This window comes from Cercospora beticola, chromosome 5 (genome assembly GCF_033473495.1).
Source record: "Cercospora beticola chromosome 5, complete sequence".
Taxonomy (NCBI): Eukaryota; Fungi; Ascomycota; class Dothideomycetes; order Mycosphaerellales; family Mycosphaerellaceae; genus Cercospora; species Cercospora beticola.
The window spans coordinates 2,055,370-2,073,660 of record NC_088939.1 but is presented as its reverse complement, the minus strand read 5'-3'; the positions used below and the strand labels follow the sequence as shown (position 1 = coordinate 2,073,660).

The following is an 18,291-nucleotide window of genomic DNA, read 5'->3' as shown; positions in this document are numbered from 1 at the left end:
TACGACGATCCGCGACGAAAACATACCCATCGAACTGGTCCTCCGCGTCTAGCGCACCGCAGCCATGCCTATCGGCGCAGGAGGGTATACACCTCTGGACGCGCCTGGCACTGGAACAAATGCTGCTCCCTCGCAGCCCAAGAAAGTCGCATACTTCTACGACAGCGACGTCGGCAACTACGCTTACAATGCCGGTCATCCCATGAAACCGCATCGTATCCGAATGGCACACTCGTTGATTATGAACTACGGGCTGTATAAGAAATTGGAGATCTATCGTGCGAAGCCCGCGAGCAAGTACGAGATGACCCAATTTCATACCGACGAGTATGTCGACTTCCTGCAACGCGTCACCCCCGACAACATGGACAACTTCATGAAAGAACAAGGCCGATACAATGTGGGCGACGACTGTCCCGTTTTCGATGGCTTGTTCGAATTCTGTGGCATCAGTGCAGGAGGAAGCATGGAGGGTGCTGCACGATTGAATCGGCAGAAGTGCGATGTCGCTGTCAACTGGGCTGGAGGTCTGCATCACGCCAAGAAGAGTGAAGCTTCGGGCTTTTGCTACGTGAATGGTGAGTGGAGATTGTCTAACCACATAAGCGACGATATGCTGACTTCCTGCAGACATTGTCCTCGGAATTCTCGAACTCCTGCGATTTCACGAGCGCGTTCTATACATCGATATCGACGTGCATCACGGCGACGGTGTCGAAGAAGCCTTCTACTCCACCGATCGTGTAATGACGGTCTCTTTCCACAAGTACGGCGAATACTTCCCTGGTACCGGCGAACTTAGGGACATTGGTGTAGGCCAGGGCAAGCACTACTCGGTCAATTTCCCGCTTCGAGATGGTATTGACGACACGAGCTACAAGGGCATCTTTGAGCCAACCATTGGCTGGGTAATGGAATACTACAGACCGACTGCCGTTGTCCTTCAGTGTGGCGGTGACTCCTTGTCCGGCGACAGGCTAGGTTGCTTCAACTTGAGCATGCGAGGACATGCAAACTGTGTCAACTTCGTCAAGAGTTTCAACCTCCCCACACTCGTCCTTGGTGGAGGTGGTTACACGATGCGCAATGTCGCACGGACGTGGGCTTACGAGACTGGACAACTGGTGGGTGTCGAGATGGGGCCTGACCTTCCGTTCACGGACTACTACGAGTATTATAGTCCGGATTTTGAGCTGGACGTCAAGCCTAGTAACATGGACAATGCCAATTCGCACGAGTATCTTGAGAAGATCAAGCAGCAAGTACTTGAGAACCTGAAGCGCACAACACAGCATGCGCCCAGTGTGCAAATGCACGACGTACCTCGAGAGCCCCTTGGCATGCACAATTCCGGGCCCGACGGGGAGCCCGAGACATTTGATGAGCGAGAAGCACGAGAGGACGACGAAGAAGCAGACGCCGAGGAGAGCAAGGATCGCAGATGGAATCAACGCGCATACGACAAGCACACCACAAACGATCTGGACGATGAAGACTCGGAAGACGAGGACCTGAACTTCGCAAATGGCCTTCGCAAGCCTCCCGCTGCGAGGAGAATCGGCATCATGGATACACAGAACGTGCATGCTCCGGTAGACGACAGCGGCGCCAACACACCCGCAGATGATGATGCGCGCAGTGTCAACGGAGACGGCAACGACGAGGAAGATGGTGCTGAAGAAGCCATGCAGGTCGACGGCGCCGCTGATGTCGCGGCGGCAAATGCCACTGTTGCAGAAGCAATCCTCGCTGACAAGGCCAAATCTCCTACACCAGGCGCACTCACCAGCGCACTCACCAGCGCACCACAGCCCAAAGTCGAGCAGACGTCAAATCAATCCGAAGTCAGCGCAGAGGACGCTGGAGATGAAGCGGACGATGAAATGGCCGACGCTCCTCCTGCTCCTGCCGCTGTCAGTGCTGCCGTCCCACAAGTCACGACTCCTCCCCGCTCACCTGCTGCTGCGACTGGTGCGCCCATTACAGCGGATACCTCAGGGGACGAAAAGGAAGATGTCGAGATGAAGGACGATGCGCCGGAGCCGGAGAAGCTGGCCGAGAAGGAGGAAGCGAAGCAGGAGCGAGAAGCTGACGACGCAAAAGCTGAAGCGACAACACAGATCGCCACGAGTGATGCCCCGCCCGCGGCTTAGGAGAGGGGCGGACGTGGTCATCGCGGAATTCGAGGGAGCCCGCGAGGCAGACCGAGAGGCAGCAGATCTAGAGGCAGATCGAGGAGGAGCCGTTGATACGTCCAATGGGCCCATGGATTGGCGCGGCTGGCAAGTGCCTGAGTCAAGAGGCCTTCAAGCTTGAGGAAGCCTTTCTAGCGCGTGAGAAATTCCCGCGAACGAGATGCTTCAGGTCCATTGGCCGTTCAGTCCACCGCTGGGCCATCTGACGAGATCTTCTTGGCTCACAATGTCCAAGACACGGCATTCCGGCAGCCCGAGACGACAGTGCTGCATATTTACGAAGCTCGGAACAGGCCTTCACGGGACTTTGGTGAGATGATTATTGGCATTAGCGTTGGCGTTCGTTGTTTCTCTGTTCTTGTTTTCATCATGGAATATGAGCAAGTGTAAGGAAACAGAGACCTCGAGGACTGGAAGAGTCTGAGGATTGACAGCAGAATCGAATAGATAATATCTTTCGTTTGAAGATGATACTTGGAGTCTACTACGAAGTGTGTAAGGCTGTAGGCTACCCATTCAGCTTGATTTTCTGCCGTGCATGATACACTAGGCTTCGTGCAGCCACAAATTCACCATGAGCTTGGAGTATCTTGTCGGAGTGTGCGATTGTGCCGTGGAAGGTTCTGGCCTGAGGCGAACAGTCGGCTGACTAACCGACTCGGGGCCATCGATTTCGCGACCTTGAGCTCGCCGACTCTGCGCGACAACGACCGCGCCATCACCATCACCACCTCCGCGCTCAGGAACACGCCCTTGACACACGCTTCACAAATCGAGAAACACATCGCGATCGTCTCCGCCATCGCCCATCATGGCGAACTATCTCGCCTCCATCTTCGGCACAGAACAAGACAAAGTCAACTGCAGTTTCTACTACAAAATCGGCGCCTGCCGCCACGGCGACCGCTGCTCGCGCAAACACGTCAAACCCAGCTACTCGCAAACGATCCTCCTCCCCAACCTCTACCAAAACCCCGCCTACGACAACAAATCGCGCATGAACCCGCAGCAACTCCAAAACCACTTCGATGCCTTCTACGAAGATTTCTGGTGCGAGATGTGCAAATACGGCGAAATCGAAGAGGTGGTAGTCTGCGATAACAATAATGATCATTTGATCGGGAATGTGTATGCGCGGTTCAAGTATGAGGATTCGGCGCAGAAGGCTTGCGATGCGTTGAATAGTCGGTGGTATGCGGCGAGGCCGATTTATTGCGAATTGAGTCCTGTGACGGATTTTAGGGAGGCTTGTTGTAGGCTCAATTCGGGAGAGGGGTGTGTGAGAGGGGGGTTTTGCAATTTCATTCATCGGAAGGAGCCGAGTCCGGAGTTGGAGAGGGAGCTGGAGTTGGCGACGAAGAAGTGGTTGAGGGAGAGGGGTAGGGATGAGAGGTCTGTTACGAGGAGTCCATCGCCGGAGCCATCGAGGCCGAGATATTAGGTGGCTACAGAGGAGTTGGCGGAAATCTGAAGGAGAAGAGCAGCCTGCAGCGGCGTCGGCGGAGCTGGAGGAGAGGAGCGAGCATGAGGAGCATTACAGCTGCCTGAGATCCGCACATTGAGACCGCGCCAGGTCTTCGCTTGGGCGCATTCTGGTGGCGCATACGAAGTCCTGACGAGACCGCCTCTGCGGCTCAGTCATCTCGTGCCACAACGTGAGGGCACGATATCAGAGAGACTTCCAGAGCGATTGACCTCAAGGGAGACAGGCCATCGCACTACCGAACATGCAATATGAGACTGCATGCAGGATGTAACATAGGCATTCACTGTAGACTATCCAAAAGAATTGAGCGAAAATAATTCAATCCACGTCCTCTTCTTGTTTCCTCTTCAGCAGCCAAATCACCACCATCACTATCGCCGCCACGAATATTGCAAATATTAGCCAAAACCCATAGCAGAACCATGTTCGTCGTGAGGATTTGCGTTGTTGACGAGCGAGCCAGGTGGATCTGCCTTAGGTCAGTATCGATGTGCTGATATGTGAAGGGAGGGTGCTGGCTTACTGTGCTTGTTGCTTGGAAGCGGGATCTTGTGCTGATGCCACGGCTTGTGCTTCTTCATCTTGGTGTACGGCTACGGAGAAGCGTTTCCAGAATGCGGGATCCCGGGGGACGGCCATATCTGGTCTCTGAAATGCGGAGTCGTTGTGCGCAGTTTGTTGTTGATCGCGGGCTGAGGCTTGGGCGGCGCCCTGCGGAAAATGGCCTTGGAGAGTCTTGTTCGTAGGGAGCTATTTCGTTACGCTCTGCTTGTATGTGTCGCTTTCGTCGTCTCTGTGTACGTCCGTTGCTGGCCTGGTGTGTTTTGGCGACAACACAATATTTTGCAGTTCTCTTTGGTGGGACTCAGATGGCGGTATGCAGAATCTCTGGAATGTGCGAAAAAGGATTCGATCTTGATGGGACCTCGCTTATTGTATTCTCTTGAAACTCGGTGGCTTGATGTATAACACTCAGAACTGCAATATTTGTTTCGTGAAGAACGGTGTCTTGACCAATGGAGAAGCAGAGACCAAAGATGTATGAGCCTGTAACGACAGTAGTAAACGGCAGTAGTAGAAACGATCAAGCAGAACAGAGAAGGGAGAATTGAGCAGTGCAGAACCGACAGGAATGCAAGCCTTCACACACAAAACGACAATAGAGAACTTGAATGATCAGCGACAGCAGCAGCAGAATGGTCTGGAACAGCTGGGAGTAAGTAGCGCTTCCTTCGAATAGGAAGGAGACACACGCAAGTCCGCTGCAACTCTTTTGCAAAGGCAGTCACACGGTGGCGCTCGAGGAAGCATTCCCGTTGGCCGCAGACTTGATACGAATAGGGACGATGCGCGTTAAAGAAAGCACAAACCGGAGCAGGTGAGGCGCTAGAATAGATGGAAGCTTGCATGAAATCCACTGTTGGGGCGTGACAAGACGCATAGAAGAGATTGTCCAAGCCGGCTTCGCGTTTGCTTGGGACGAGGAGCAGCGAATGAATTGTCTGGAAGAGGGTCTTGGTGCTGCTTTCGTTGCTGTTTGGGAAAGGGAGGAGTGGAGTCCACTCGGAGATTTGGCTGCGGCTGGCGGCTGGCCGGGAATGATGGCGAGCGGGCCGTTGGAGCGGGAGGAACCTTGTGAGACGTCGCAGATGCTTTCTGTGAAACTGCACTCTGGTCTTGACATCGATCGTTGATTTTCGTTCGCTCCAGGCACTGTGCTTGGAGAGTCGCTCCTCATCTGCACTCTTGATGCCTTTCTGGCCGCAATTTTGGCGGAGAGAGCCGTCGGACAAGCTTCACAGCACAACACCATTTTGGACCTCCTCATGTGCTTCCAGCTGGTCCTAGGAAGTCAAAACTCGCCCGTATTTACCCAGATTGCCTTTCATATCACGAATTCAGCAGAGCAAAATACCCGAAAGCTCATGCAATGAGCAGTGGAAACAACACAATCCAGCCTCACTCTATTCATTTTCCTTAAGCGGAACCTGCTTCGTCTCCACCCATGTTGCCTCTCATAGTTACCTTCAAACGGAGAACCTCGTTGGATAGCCATGCCGCAAACGACTAAGACAGAACTGACCCAAACATCTCTTCTCACCCAGCATATCAAGTTCTCGCCCCCGTTGACGCCCGTTGGCTCTGCAGGCTCTCCCCCATCAGAGCAACAAAAAAAAGACAGCCATAACCCAAGTGCTAAGTCGAGGACTTTCTCACACGTCTCAATCAATCAACAATCATGAATTTCTTTTCATGTCCACGCTGATTGGTTTCGACCCTAACAGTCCAGCAGAGCGACACAGGAAATCGGCAGTGCTCCAAACCACTATGTCCAAGATTCATGTACCTCTCCGCCGATGCTGAATTACCAATTTCACACCCATCTCTACCCTCGTTGCCTTTCAAAAGTTCTTCGATTTCAGAGAAAGCTAGTTAAGGTGCACTACATAACGTCGTGGCTGTTTATTCACTTGTTCAACTGAGGTATGCTTCTCAATGTCTCCATTCGACAGCAACCCACGACTCCGCGTCTATTTCCACACCTAGGAGCTTTCAAGGCGCTATTCCGCAAGAGAAAGAGAAGAGAAGAGCACAATTTGACGTCACAATCATTCATTCATTCACCCAACTGAGGGTTTCAACTGAGGGGTATCACATGCTCGCTCAAAAAACACTAAACAACTAAACTTTTCCTCTGCCTGTAGAAAGTCTCCAGGCAGTCCCGTCTCTGCTGCTGCGTCCACCCCTCCACCACCAGCGCAAACTCCGCGACGTCATCGTACCCGAACTGAGCGGCCATGCTGCAAAACTGACGCCGTCTCACTTCCTCCGGCGGCTGGAACCGATACTTCACTTTGACCTCCTCACTTGTGTCCACCTCGCCATCTCCGTTTTCCTCGTAAACTCTGTCATTTCTCATATCCCTATCCGCCGGCACCGTGGTCTGTGAATGCTGAGAGCGAGCGAAAGCGAATTCGTTGATGTAGTCTGGGTCATCCGCGCCTTTCTGTGCTCTGCTCGACAGCTTCGTCTCGATCTTACTCGTGCCAATAACCTCCGCGTTCTCATGGGTATACGCAACGCCAGCCGAAGCCAGAATCGCTTGTACGGGGTCACGCTTCTTCGCCGTCTCTTGCGCAAGTTTGCGCTTTCGGCCTGGTTCGTCAATGATTTCGGCAGCGAGGGCGTGGATCGCGGCGTCTTCTTGGTCTGGGTTGAGTTCGTCTCCTTCATCTTCTTGGCTGACTTCAAGGTCTAGCCCAGCGACTTCGACGCCTGCTCTGCTTTCGGCGATGTTTGTCTTGTTGACGATGTCTCGGAGCACAACATTAGTCTGATTTGGGGCGAAGAGGTTTGCTAGGCCGAAGATCTCGCCTTTCTGGTCTTTCTGGTCTTGGACGCCCTTGAAGTAGCGGCGCTCGATGGAAGCATTGTACCCGATGGCGGCTTGTTGCTGCTTGTAGATCTGGCGTGCGTATACAATCTCCTCTACGGTGCCGGCGGAGACAAGGCGGAAGACTTCGACATCGCGGGTCTGACCGATACGGTATGCTCTGTCTTGGGCTTGAAGGTCGTACGCAGGGTTCCAGTTCGGGTCAACGACAACGACCTTGTTCGCGCTCGTGATATTCAGTCCGACGCCTCCAGCCTTGGTTGAGATGAGGAATGCGAATTGGCTTGGGTCGGAGTTGAAATCATCTACTGCCTTTTGTCGTTCTGCGTAGGACATGCTGCCGTTCAAGAAGCAGAGGTTGTAGTCGGTCTTGAACTTCAGTAAGAGATCCAGCATTCGAAGCAGTCTGACCGAATGAGAGAAGATGAGAACCTTGTCGCCGTTCTCGTACCATAACTTCATCAACTTCTTCAGGACGTTCCACTTTCCGCAGAACTCGGGCTTTGCCAGGTACGCCAGATTTTCTCTGTTACTGTACCATTCCTCCCAACTGTCCGGGAGTGCAATCTTAAGCTTCTCCAAGTCCTTTTCGAGTCGCTCAGCATCAGACTCGGCCTTTGGTACCATCAATGCAACGTGGTTCGCAAGCTTCTGTAATGTGACAAGCGCTGGGAAGACATGGTGTTGCCACTCGCCGAAGCCTTCGATATATCTTCTGCAGCACCAGCCTTGCTTCTTGCCCGAGCCACAAAAGCATGGTTCAGAGGCGTCTCGAATGGCATGCACAAGCTCGGAGTCGGTGAAGTTCTGGTAGGCAGTGACTTGTGTTTCGGTGAGAGGGCAGAATACAACGCGGTCGCTCTTTTTGGGCAGCTGGTGTGCGATCAAGGCCTTGGTGCGGCGCTTAAAGAAGTTGGGAAGGAGGTTTTGCGAGAGCTGTGTTGCTATGCGTCGAGCTTTGGCGAGTTGCGATAGGGTCGCATCGTGGCTTTGGCCCATCTTCAGTGGTACGCATATCGTGCTCTTCCAGTTTCCGACTGAGCTGACGCAGCCAGGATTTGCCCAATTGAGAAGTGTCCACAGCTCTTCGTACTTGTTTTGTATTGCGGTGCCGCTCAGTCCAATACGGCAGAGGGCGTTGATGTTGCTCATCGCTTTGGTGTTTTGTGATGTGCGCTCTTTGATGGTGTGGCACTCGTCTGCGATCACACAGTCCCAGGGCACGCAGTTGATGGCGCTTTCATCCCGCTTGTACGTGTCGTATGTTGTGATCATTATCTCCAGCATTCCGGCTTCTGCTGCTGCCAGGGCGGCTTCCTTCTCGTTGCCGTGGTATGTGTAGATGAGCCAGTAGCCCCAGCGGTCGAACTCTGCCTTCCAGTTTTCAATGAGTGTGCCCGGGCACACAATGAGCACGCGTGGGTACCACCCACCCGGGGATTTTTTTCTGAATTTTCTCATCCTCTTGCTGTCTCGTTCGTCTCCGGTTTTGCCGAAGGCGGCTGTGAGAAAGGAAATGACCTGTATGGTCTTTCCGAGACCCATATCGTCGCCGAGAAGCGCGCCTTCTTGATTTTCGAATTTTTTGTAAAGCCACTTCACTCCGTCGATCTGGTATGGTTTTAAATATTGGGCGATCGAGGCGGGGATGTGTGTCTGTTTGCCGAGCCTGATTTTTTCGAATGGCTGGGGAGGCGTGACGCCCGGCAGGCTCGGTTTGGCCTCGAGACGCTCATCTGGAGCAGTGTCAGTTTCGTCGTGTTTCGGAGGCAATCGCAGCCCCATGTCGCCGCCGTCTTTGTGCTGGATGGCCATGTCGTTGCGCCGCTTTTTGAGATAGTCGGGCAGCAGGTCCTCAGGCCTCTCGTCTTCGTCGTCGGTCTCATCGAAGAGCTGGCGCGGGCGGCGGGTGGACTGCAATCTTCGCTTCCCTACGAGCGATGCTGTCTTGCGGCGAGCGGATTTCGGCGGTGGAGGTGCGGTGGAGGCGGGAGCTTTCTTGATTCGCTTCTTCTTCCGCTCATCGCCGCTGTCGTCGAGATCGCTGAAGTGCGCGCGCTGTGCGTCCGGCTGGGCGGAGAAGAGGCTCGGGCGCGACGACATGGCGAGGGAGATGGAAGTGCAAGTGTTGGTGAAGGAGGGGAAGGGTAAGTACTCTGCAGAACATGTCAAGTCAGTCGGTTGAACTTTCAAAGCGGGGCAAGTGAATGGAAGACGTGTCACGCGATTTAAGCTTCGTGCCAAGGCAGCTAGCGTGTTTTCTCGCGTAGAGTGGGAAGGAGGATTCGAGCAAGCAAGCATCTCCGACCAGAACCGAAGTCCATCAATGATCCATCGGCAGTACTTTGGCTTTGTCCAGTCCAGTCCAGTCCAGGAGAGGGCAGAGAGGAGGGGCGATGATACGCTGGTCGTTGAGACGTCGAGCTGGCTGTGAGCCTTTTCCGGGATCTGGGACGTCTGGATTTCGAGACCTGAAGACGACATCTTTCGAGAAGAACAATACGCTCTTCCAGTGCCCTCTGGAAGCTCTGCGGTGCTTCATCGTAGCTTCGTCGCCTGCTGAGACGACCTGTGGTCTGCCGAGAACATTTGCCGATAGAGAAGAAGCATACGACATGCCAGGGATTCGCGACATCCGGACGTAGCTGTAAAGATTCGTGTTGGTGTCATGGAGCCACGACGTCAATCGATGAAATAGCAGAGCGTCGAGGAGTATGAGTGCAGCAAGGAAGATCGAGGCAGGCTGGCTTCCTCTCCCTCAAGTACAAGGCTGTCTCCCAACTACTGCCGACCATCGCCATGACTTCTCTTTCCAAGTTGGCTCAGAGACGCATGCAGAGCTCGAGAGATCGACGAGAGACATCTAGCCGGGTCTGAATCAATGTGACGGCTGGCTGTGCTTCCAGATTCCGATTGTGACTCGCGACCATGGCTTGCTGCAGGTCATTGGCTGTGACAAGCACCTAGGAGTGGAACCAGTGTCGGATCATAGCATGGCGAACCGACTATGTGCTGGAGTTGAGGCTGCTTCCGAGGAGCCAGTATTGCTTCGTGGCATGCCTTGCTCCCAGTTGTTGGCTTTTGGCAGTCAGAAGGCGCTGAGGGCCAGCAGTAAGAGACAGTGGTAGCTTTGCCTTACTTGCACTGCCATCAATGCCTTCCCGAAATTCCGACTGGCCCATTGAGGGACCGCTTGGACAGACGATGACTCCGGAGAGAGTGGATGGGTCGAGCGATGAAGCAGTCAGATGCTGGTACATTAATGTGGTCCAGGCTCAGAACAGGCGTCTCTATTGCATGGAAACCAGGCATTGGATTGCTCTTGTACCCTTGAGTGACCTGCTATCGGCTCGAAGCCAGGAGCCACGGTTCAGCAGTGGAAAAAGTCTGGTGTGATCGAAGCTCGTCTGGCTTCCGGAGATGTCCTTCATCGAGATGGCTCTCTGCAGGCATTGGAGTTCTGGCCACGGGACTGGTTGCACGATCGATGGCACCGAGTGCACTTCCTCGATTGGAGCTGCCCAGTAGCTGATGCCTGTCTCCAGAAACGTCCGTCTTTGCTTGACGAAGCAAATTTTTTATCCATTGCCGCTGCAAGTCTTCTGCATTTAGAAACATTCAACGAATATGATCTGCTCGAGGAGTCTGATTCTTCAACTGGTTCTTCAGGTCTTCCATCATTGCCTCTGCATGGCCTCGGACCGGGGAGATACTCGATCGACGGTGCTGTCTCCGTGTGGCTGTCTCTTTCTCCAAAGGCTCGATCCTCGATCCGTTGCCTCTCATGGTCTGTGGAATGTGGAGATGCTTGCTTGCTCGAAGGATGGAAGTGCTACAGTGATTAAGTCTCAAGTGAAACGAGGATACATACTACTGTCTCTCCCACAGCTGCCTGACGGCAGGGTGCCAGCGGACGGCGGGGTGCCAGTGCCACTGGGCACCCCGGTTGCGAGGCCCGGTCGGCGTCGGCGGTGGTGGCGGAGGCGGGGTCGGCGGTGGTGGCGGCGGCGCGCAGTGGGGGCGCCACACCCACGACAAAATGCGGTTCGGGGACCGCCGCGACCGGTGGGCGCGCCCCGAAGGGCAATGTTCGGCGCCCCAGCGCTCGTGTTCGACGGAGTTTCCTCCCCGGTACTGACAAGCGCCGGTGGCGCCAGGCCTCGAGGCCAGCATGGTGCCGCAGCCGGCGCAGAGGACTTCATGTTGTGTGATTACACACACTGTCATATTGGTCAGCATTGGTGGGCGCGGCATGTTACCAAATCGCAGAGCAACGAGAGTCAAGCAGAAGAAGGATCTCAGCACCCAGAAGCCAGCAGAGTGTCGCTCCAGTCAGCAGGAAAATTCGAACCCGACCCAGGGGCCTAATTGATGCCATTGATGACTGTCATACAGGCGGCGAGAGTGCAAACGGGGCTTTGCAAGCCTGTTTAGCTGTGCCAGGCTGGGTTGGTGTCTCTCCGCTTCGCTATCTGTCGATCGGGACCATCTCAGTACGCGTTGGCATCCAGATGGACCATTCAACGGAGGGTTTCCAGTGTCCTGGACTTCGGCGGTAGCACTTTTTCGACCTATCTCCAGGTGCTCGAAATGTCATTCGGGCCATATGTGGACAGAGGTTGGAGGTTCCTTGCCTCTGCACAATTGCCACCGCAGAGAAGGCAGCAAGGTAAGACTTTGCTTCGAGTGGTTGACTGGAATGCAGACTGCACCACCTGGAGCTCCGGTGCCGACCTTGGTGCTCGCAATTTCAGAGAAGGCAGTGAGGTCGACGAATGACTCCACCGCGAGGGATCAACAGCTTGACAGAGGTCATCGCACGCGATGGCGCAGGCGGCGCAGTCAAGTCGAAAACCTTTTGAGTCCGTCAAGGTCCAGCTCCGGGGAGGTCGCAGTTCTTGCTAGCGCCTCCAGGTCCAGGTCATGTTCGTTGTCACGGCCTCGCGACATCTGCTGGCTTGATCCTCCTCTTTCTCCTGAGCAATGCGAATAACTGAAATTACTTACTCGTTCGGCGGCGGTGGAGGTGGTGGTGGTGGGTTACTGCTGACAAGTGCAAATTAGTTCTCTGATTGACTGTCATGAGCTCTCATTGTTCGATCTACCACTGAAGCGGCACTAAAGTCGCTAAGCAAGCAGAAACAGTGGTTTGAACAGTGCTCACGTCGGCTGGGCCTCCGCGAGACTGTCGCCGCTCTGAAAAATCGAGTTTGGAGCTCGCGGATGGGGATGGACTTACAAAAGCGTCGTGTGCGTAAAGCGTGCTGAGAAGCACGTTAGCAGGTATGTCGTTGTTGCGATAGGGTTGTCACTTACAGCTCTTGTGTGCGTGTCGTTGTCGAAGTCAGGGGAGCAAGCAAAGTGCGGCCGAAGTAAACAGCTTGATGCCAAGCCTGCACCTACTAAGGGACGTGATGGTCACAAACGTCGACACGTACAGCTTCACTTTTGAACGTTCAGGACCGATTGCACTGCTAGCAGGTGCTCTGCAGACTTGTTCATGGACGGCGGCATCTTGCGCGGAATGAGTACGATGAGAAACAGAGACTGGGCCATTGGAGACCCCATTGGCATCGCAGTAAACGCTCTTCGTGTGGTTCTCACAGCGAGGATCCTCGTCTAATTGAGGGCAAACATTCGATTCGATCGAGCTATCTATTGTGAACGGGGCTGCTGCGTGGCATTGACAGCTCGAAATTTGACCGAAATTCGATCGCATCGACCTCTTCAATTGACAACCCGTGATTTGGCAACGAGCTCCACTTACTTCCAAATCGCTGAAGTCTCCCATAATGATCGCACATAGACGACTTAATCTTCATCACCAAACTCAGGCACTCTTGGCAGTCCTCGGGCCGACCAATGTGGGTCTGCCGACGCGCGAAACACGCGGTGAAGACTGCATCTCGAATCCTACGAACGCTTCCTTCGTGCAACTTACTTTTCATACCACATCAGGCAACAGCGTGGCCCCACAACTTCCATCATGATACACTAGAGAATCTGAATACTGGACATGCTCGACGCAGACAGTGACCGCCATGTCTCAGCAAGTTCTGGCCAATGTGGCGACATCTCAGGCAAGGGCCTTCGGGCATTACAATAATGGCATCTGCTTCAAGAATGTCTGGAGCGTGGAAGATGCGAGATTTGAGCAATGTTTCATACCGGTTGTAGCGGCCGTGCCTGTTATTGTCGCGGCCGTGATACTGCTTGGACAGATTCTGAAGCTGGTCTTCACGTCCTACGGTTTCCAGCGACCAAGATGGCTGAGTCCATTTGTCGAAGAAAGTGCTGCGCCGGAGATAGAGACAGAATTCGTAAAGGGACGGCAATGGACTTGGGCCTCAACTACGCTTTTGAGCCTGAGTGTCGCTGGCCTGGCCGTCCATCTAGCGGATGCAGTGGCGGTGCTGCTGCGTAGCGGATCACGATTCGACAACAGCAACGCTCCGCTTGCTGCACTTCAAGCTCTGCCATGGGTGATCGCAGTTCTTCAAATCTGTGTGTTCCGGCCTCGAGCAGTACCTTTCGCGGTCTTCACGATACTGACAACCAACCTCATCTCGGAATCGATCTTGCTTGAGAACGCCCTGAGAACAAACGATCGCGCACCATTCCTGGCCTCTGGAGTCGCAGTTAACGCCCTCGCATTCGTGGTCCTCGTACTTATGCCATTCCGAGATCCGCTTCTTCCATCGAAGGACATCAGCCAGCCATTTACATCGCCGACGTCAACTCTGCGCAGCGCGGAAGAGAAGCTCAACATCTGGCTATTCGCGACGGTGAGATGGCTAGCACCCATGCTAGATGTCGGCGGCAAACGCCAAATGGAACAAGAAGATGTGTGGAGTCTGCCTTACGAGTTTCAGCACGCCCGTCTGCACGAGAGCTTCAGGCTTCTGCAAGGCACGGTCATCCGCCGCCTACTGACTGCGAACGGCATAGACCTCATTATTGTTTCTGTCCTTGGCTTTGTCGATCAGTCTCTGGACTATGCGAACCCGTTCTTCCTGCAATTGATCCTGAGCTCAATGCAACATCCAGAACGTCCGAAGCGAGTGGCGTTGACATACGCCGGCTTATCCTTGGTGGCTAGATTGCTTTCTGCGCAATTCGATGTTTTGCGTTTGTGGTACGGCCGGAGATGCTACGAAAGGTCGCGTGGCGAAATGATCACTATGCTATATGAGAAGACGCTGGGAAGAAAGATGGCATTCAAACCGGAGGAGAAGAAGGAATCGCTGCAAAATGGCACAAGGAACGGGCATGCAAATGATGAGATAACGCCAAAGCCCAGAGGAAGGTGGTGGGACAATCTCATGAAGCCGCTTCGCAGTCTGCTTCAGAAGAAGAAGGCGCCGCCGCCAGTGAAGGAGCCTGCATCAATGGGCAGGATCCTTAATCTCATGCGCAATGATGTCTACGAAGTGGCTCAACGATTCTGGGAATTCGACATGCTTCTTCGAAAGCCCGTGGCGATCATTCTTTCTGTCACCCTTGTGGTCAATTATTTGGGCTGGGCATCAATGATGGCCGTTGGTCTGGTAATTCTGGCACAAGTCATGAACGCCCTCCTTGCTCGTATCTTGGTGCATTATGAAAAGAAACGCCGTTTTGCGACAGACGCGAAACTGCAGATTGTGTCTCAATTCGTCGAGGCCATCAGGCACTTGCGATGGTACGGATGGCAAGACACTTGGCTTGACCAGGCTTTGACTGCACGACATAAGGAGCTCATGTTGCGCGTCACTGCCAATGCTTGGAATGTGCTCATCAGCTTTGTGAACACCCTGTCATACGATCTGGTACCCGTTGTCGCCTTCTTCACGTATACGGTCATTGCGGGCAAGCCTCTGACAGTGGATATCGCGTTTCCCTCCATCCAGCTCTTCAGCATGATGACCAGCCAGCTGCGCGATCTTCCTGGCCTGATCGTTGCACTTATCAATGCCTGGGTTGCAGTGCAGCGTATTGAGGATTTCATGGCAGAGCCAGACTTGCAGGAGATGGCAACAGAAGCACTAATTGGAGATCAGCTGGCGTTGGATCATGCGTCCTTTGCGTGGCCGGGTGCTACTGAAGCAGTGCTCAAAGCGATCAACATTTCATTTCCCGAAGGCATGACAGTCGTCTTTGGAGAGGTAGCTTCTGGCAAGACAGCTCTTCTACAAGCACTCCTAGGCGAGCTAGACCTGCACGAAGGTCAGCTTATCCGTCCACCAGAGCCCATCGGATACTGCGCTCAGACTCCGTGGCTACAAAGCATGAGTATACGAGATAACATTCTTTTCTCCGCACCATATGAAGATGACCGGTACCGAGCTGTGCTTGACGCTTGTGCTCTGACTCCTGACCTCGCAGAGTTCAAGGCTGGAGATTTGTCGGTGATTGGAGAAAACGGTATAGGTCTGTCTGGAGGGCAAAGGGCTAGAGTCGCACTTGCCAGAGCGATCTACAGCAAAACCAAGATCTTGCTGCTGGACGATCCACTCGCAGCACTGGATCAGCAGACGGCGGAATCGATCGTACGGCAGTGCTTCAATGGACCGCTGGTTAAGGGACGCACAATCGTGCTTGTCACACACCGCACAGATCTCGTTCTCGGCATTGCAGATCAGCTCCTGAAAATTGAGCATGGAAAAGCATCAGTAATGGATCACGATGCAGCCGAGTTCACACAGCCTGCCACGTACGAGGAGCAAGGCGATTTGACAGAGGAACAAGAGCGAGCGAGAAAGGCCACCGAAGCCGCCATCCCTGAAAAGTTCATCGAAGATGAGCATCGGGAGCATGGCGGCGTCAAAGCTTCTGTCTATTGGGAGTACATCAAGGCTGGGAATCTCTGGCTGTGGGCACTAACTATCTGCATTCTCGCCACCTATCGCTGCTTTGCACTGCTAGAAACATGGTTCATAAAGTCATGGGCTGAAGCATACGGCACTCAAGCTAAGGCGGAAATGTTCGTGTACAGGGCAGACGTCGGATACCATACTTCTGGTGTTTTCGACGGCCTGCCGCCTCCGGAGACCAACATCAAGCCCTGGCTGATTGGCTTTGCACTACTTGCAATTGGTCAGTCACTATCGTACGTTGCTTCTCAAGCGTCGCTCATGGTGATCGTTTACGTTGCGGCCAAGAACATGTTCCGCGATGTCATGCAGAAGGTCGCTTATGCTACTTTCCGCTTTTACGACACAACGCCAGTCGGGCGACTGATGAACCGAATGACTTCTGATATCGGTGTGATCGATGGCGGGATCAGTGTGCAGTTCTCTGCCATCTCCTGGATGCTCATCAGCTGGATCTCTTCCGTGGTGGTCATCGCATCGATAACGCCGGCCTTCCTCGTCTTCACTTTGATCTTGGCAGTCCTCTTCGTGCTCATCTACCGGCGCTTCATCCCCACCTCGCAAAATCTGCGTCGCCTCGAGATGGTGTCGTTGACCCCGCTCATGTCGAACTTCGGAGAGCTTCTGAACGGCCTGGCCACTGTTCGCGCGTTTGCTGCACAGACACGATTCCAAAATCGCGTCATTCTGGTTGTCGACACATTCCAGAAGATGGACCATTTCTACTGGTCTACGCAAGCCTGGCTCATGTACAGATACGACATATTGACTTCCTTAGCAACATTCATGCTCTTTGTTCTTGCGCTCGCAACGGATCTGTCCCCGGGCCTTACTGCATTTGCTCTATTGTCTGCGCAGCGGTTCGTCATGACTACGAACGGGCTCTGCCGACAATACGGCCAACTTCAGATGGAATTCGTGTCTGTCGAGCGAGTCGTCGAGCTGCTGCACCTGGAGCAGGAACCGAAGGGTTCTATCAGCCCGCCAGCCTGGTGGCCATCGTTCAAAGGCGATATCGTCTTCAAGGACGTGCTCATCAAATATGCGCCGCATCTGGACCCAGCTTTGGCAAGCATATCATTTACCGTCAAAGGAGGGTCTAAAACTGCAATCATTGGACGCACAGGATCGGGCAAGAGTACTCTGGCGCTTTCTCTGCTTGCTACCATCCTACCCGAAGTTGGTCGAATTTCCATCGATGAGATCGACCTTGCTGAAGTCGATAAGCAGCTACTTCGTACGCGGATCACGTTCCTGGCGCAGGATCCTGTTCTATTCCCTGGGACGATGCGTATGAACCTCGACCCTGTCAACCAGCATACCGACGAAGAATGCGGACTCGTCCTGGATCGCGTCTGCGCCAAGCAAGGTTGGAACCTCGACACGAATATCGAAGCTGGCGGCAAGAACCTCAGCCAAGGTCAGCGTCAACTGGTCGGTTTGGCCAGGGCTGTGCTTCGACGTAGCGCTATCATCATTCTCGATGAGGCTACTGCATCGATCGACCGCGACACTGCGATGCAGATTCAACAGGTCATGCATGAAGAGATGAAGGAGTCTACTGTGATTACAATTGCCCATCGCTTGGAGGCTGTGAGGAACGCGGACTATTGCATTGTGCTTGGGAAGGGCAAGATCTTGGAGCAGGGTCCGGCGGAGGAAATGTTGAGGGAGCATAAGAATGATATGATCGACGAGATAGACGAAAACCGTAATGAATAGATCCCCTAGCAGATAGAGGAACGCATGCGTTGTATTCTCAGACAATTCTGAAACACTCTGCTGCTGCAACGAACGAGACATACCGAATTGTTCAACGACAGTCGCAAGGTTTTGAATACGCGGTACAGGAATAGCTGAGCTGACTGAGTTTTGGGATGTGCAGTAAAGCTAAAGTGACGAACTGCAGCGCTAGCCGAAGATCCGTTCTGACTGGACCTGTCAAGCTTCACATGACCCCGTTCGCAGCATCGTCGCAGCACCCTTCGGAAAACGTACGAACATGCTCGAACTACCCATCTTCACATCTTCGTGCCCCTGCAGAAGTCAACCGCGACCGCCGACCACGAATGCGATCGATCGAAGGAATGCAGGAGGAGTTTGGAACAATGGATGGATGGTTTGGGCTCATAGACTGCATGACATTCGAAGGCAACGCCACTGGCGGAAACATGGGCTACTCGCGCGCCAGCAGTTGTCCAGCGGTGGAAGCGTTCACGGGGATGGAAAGCTTGTAGAAGATGCCGGAGCAGAGCAGATACTCATTGTTGCCTACGTGGAGACCGTCGGCGTAAAGGCATAGAGGCACTGGCGCTGTCCACGAAAGATGGGGATCGAGTCCGGCGCAGCACATACAAGGCGAAG

General features: G+C 53.8%; 4 protein-coding genes across 4 annotated transcripts; 3 read left to right on the top strand and 1 right to left on the bottom strand.

Annotated features, from left to right (window-relative positions):
- Positions 1-64: 64 nt before the first annotated feature.
- RHO25_008075 (uncharacterized protein) lies at positions 65-2,153 on the top strand (the record flags this gene model as incomplete). The annotated part of the gene is made up of 2 exons (XM_023600224.2): positions 65-578; positions 631-2,153. 2 exons carry the CDS (start codon positions 65-67, stop codon positions 2,151-2,153), a joined length of 2,037 nt encoding a protein of 678 aa, XP_023448979.1.
- An 853-nt stretch (positions 2,154-3,006) lies between these two features.
- On the top strand, positions 3,007-3,636 carry RHO25_008074 (uncharacterized protein; the record flags this gene model as incomplete). Its single annotated transcript, XM_023600223.2, has 1 exon — positions 3,007-3,636. The coding sequence occupies one exon, from the start codon at positions 3,007-3,009 to the stop codon at positions 3,634-3,636; it is 630 nt and encodes a 209-aa protein (XP_023448978.1).
- A 2,719-nt stretch (positions 3,637-6,355) lies between these two features.
- RHO25_008073 (uncharacterized protein) lies at positions 6,356-9,178 on the bottom strand (the record flags this gene model as incomplete). Its single annotated transcript, XM_023600221.1, has 1 exon — positions 6,356-9,178. The coding sequence occupies one exon, from the start codon at positions 9,176-9,178 to the stop codon at positions 6,356-6,358; it is 2,823 nt and encodes a 940-aa protein (XP_023449010.1).
- Positions 9,179-13,116: 3,938 nt separating this feature from the next.
- Positions 13,117-17,649, top strand: RHO25_008072 (uncharacterized protein; the record flags this gene model as incomplete). The annotated part of the gene is made up of 1 exon (XM_023600220.2): positions 13,117-17,649. One exon carries the CDS (start codon positions 13,117-13,119, stop codon positions 17,647-17,649), a length of 4,533 nt encoding a protein of 1,510 aa, XP_023449296.1.
- Between the last annotated feature and the right edge of the window lie 642 nt (positions 17,650-18,291).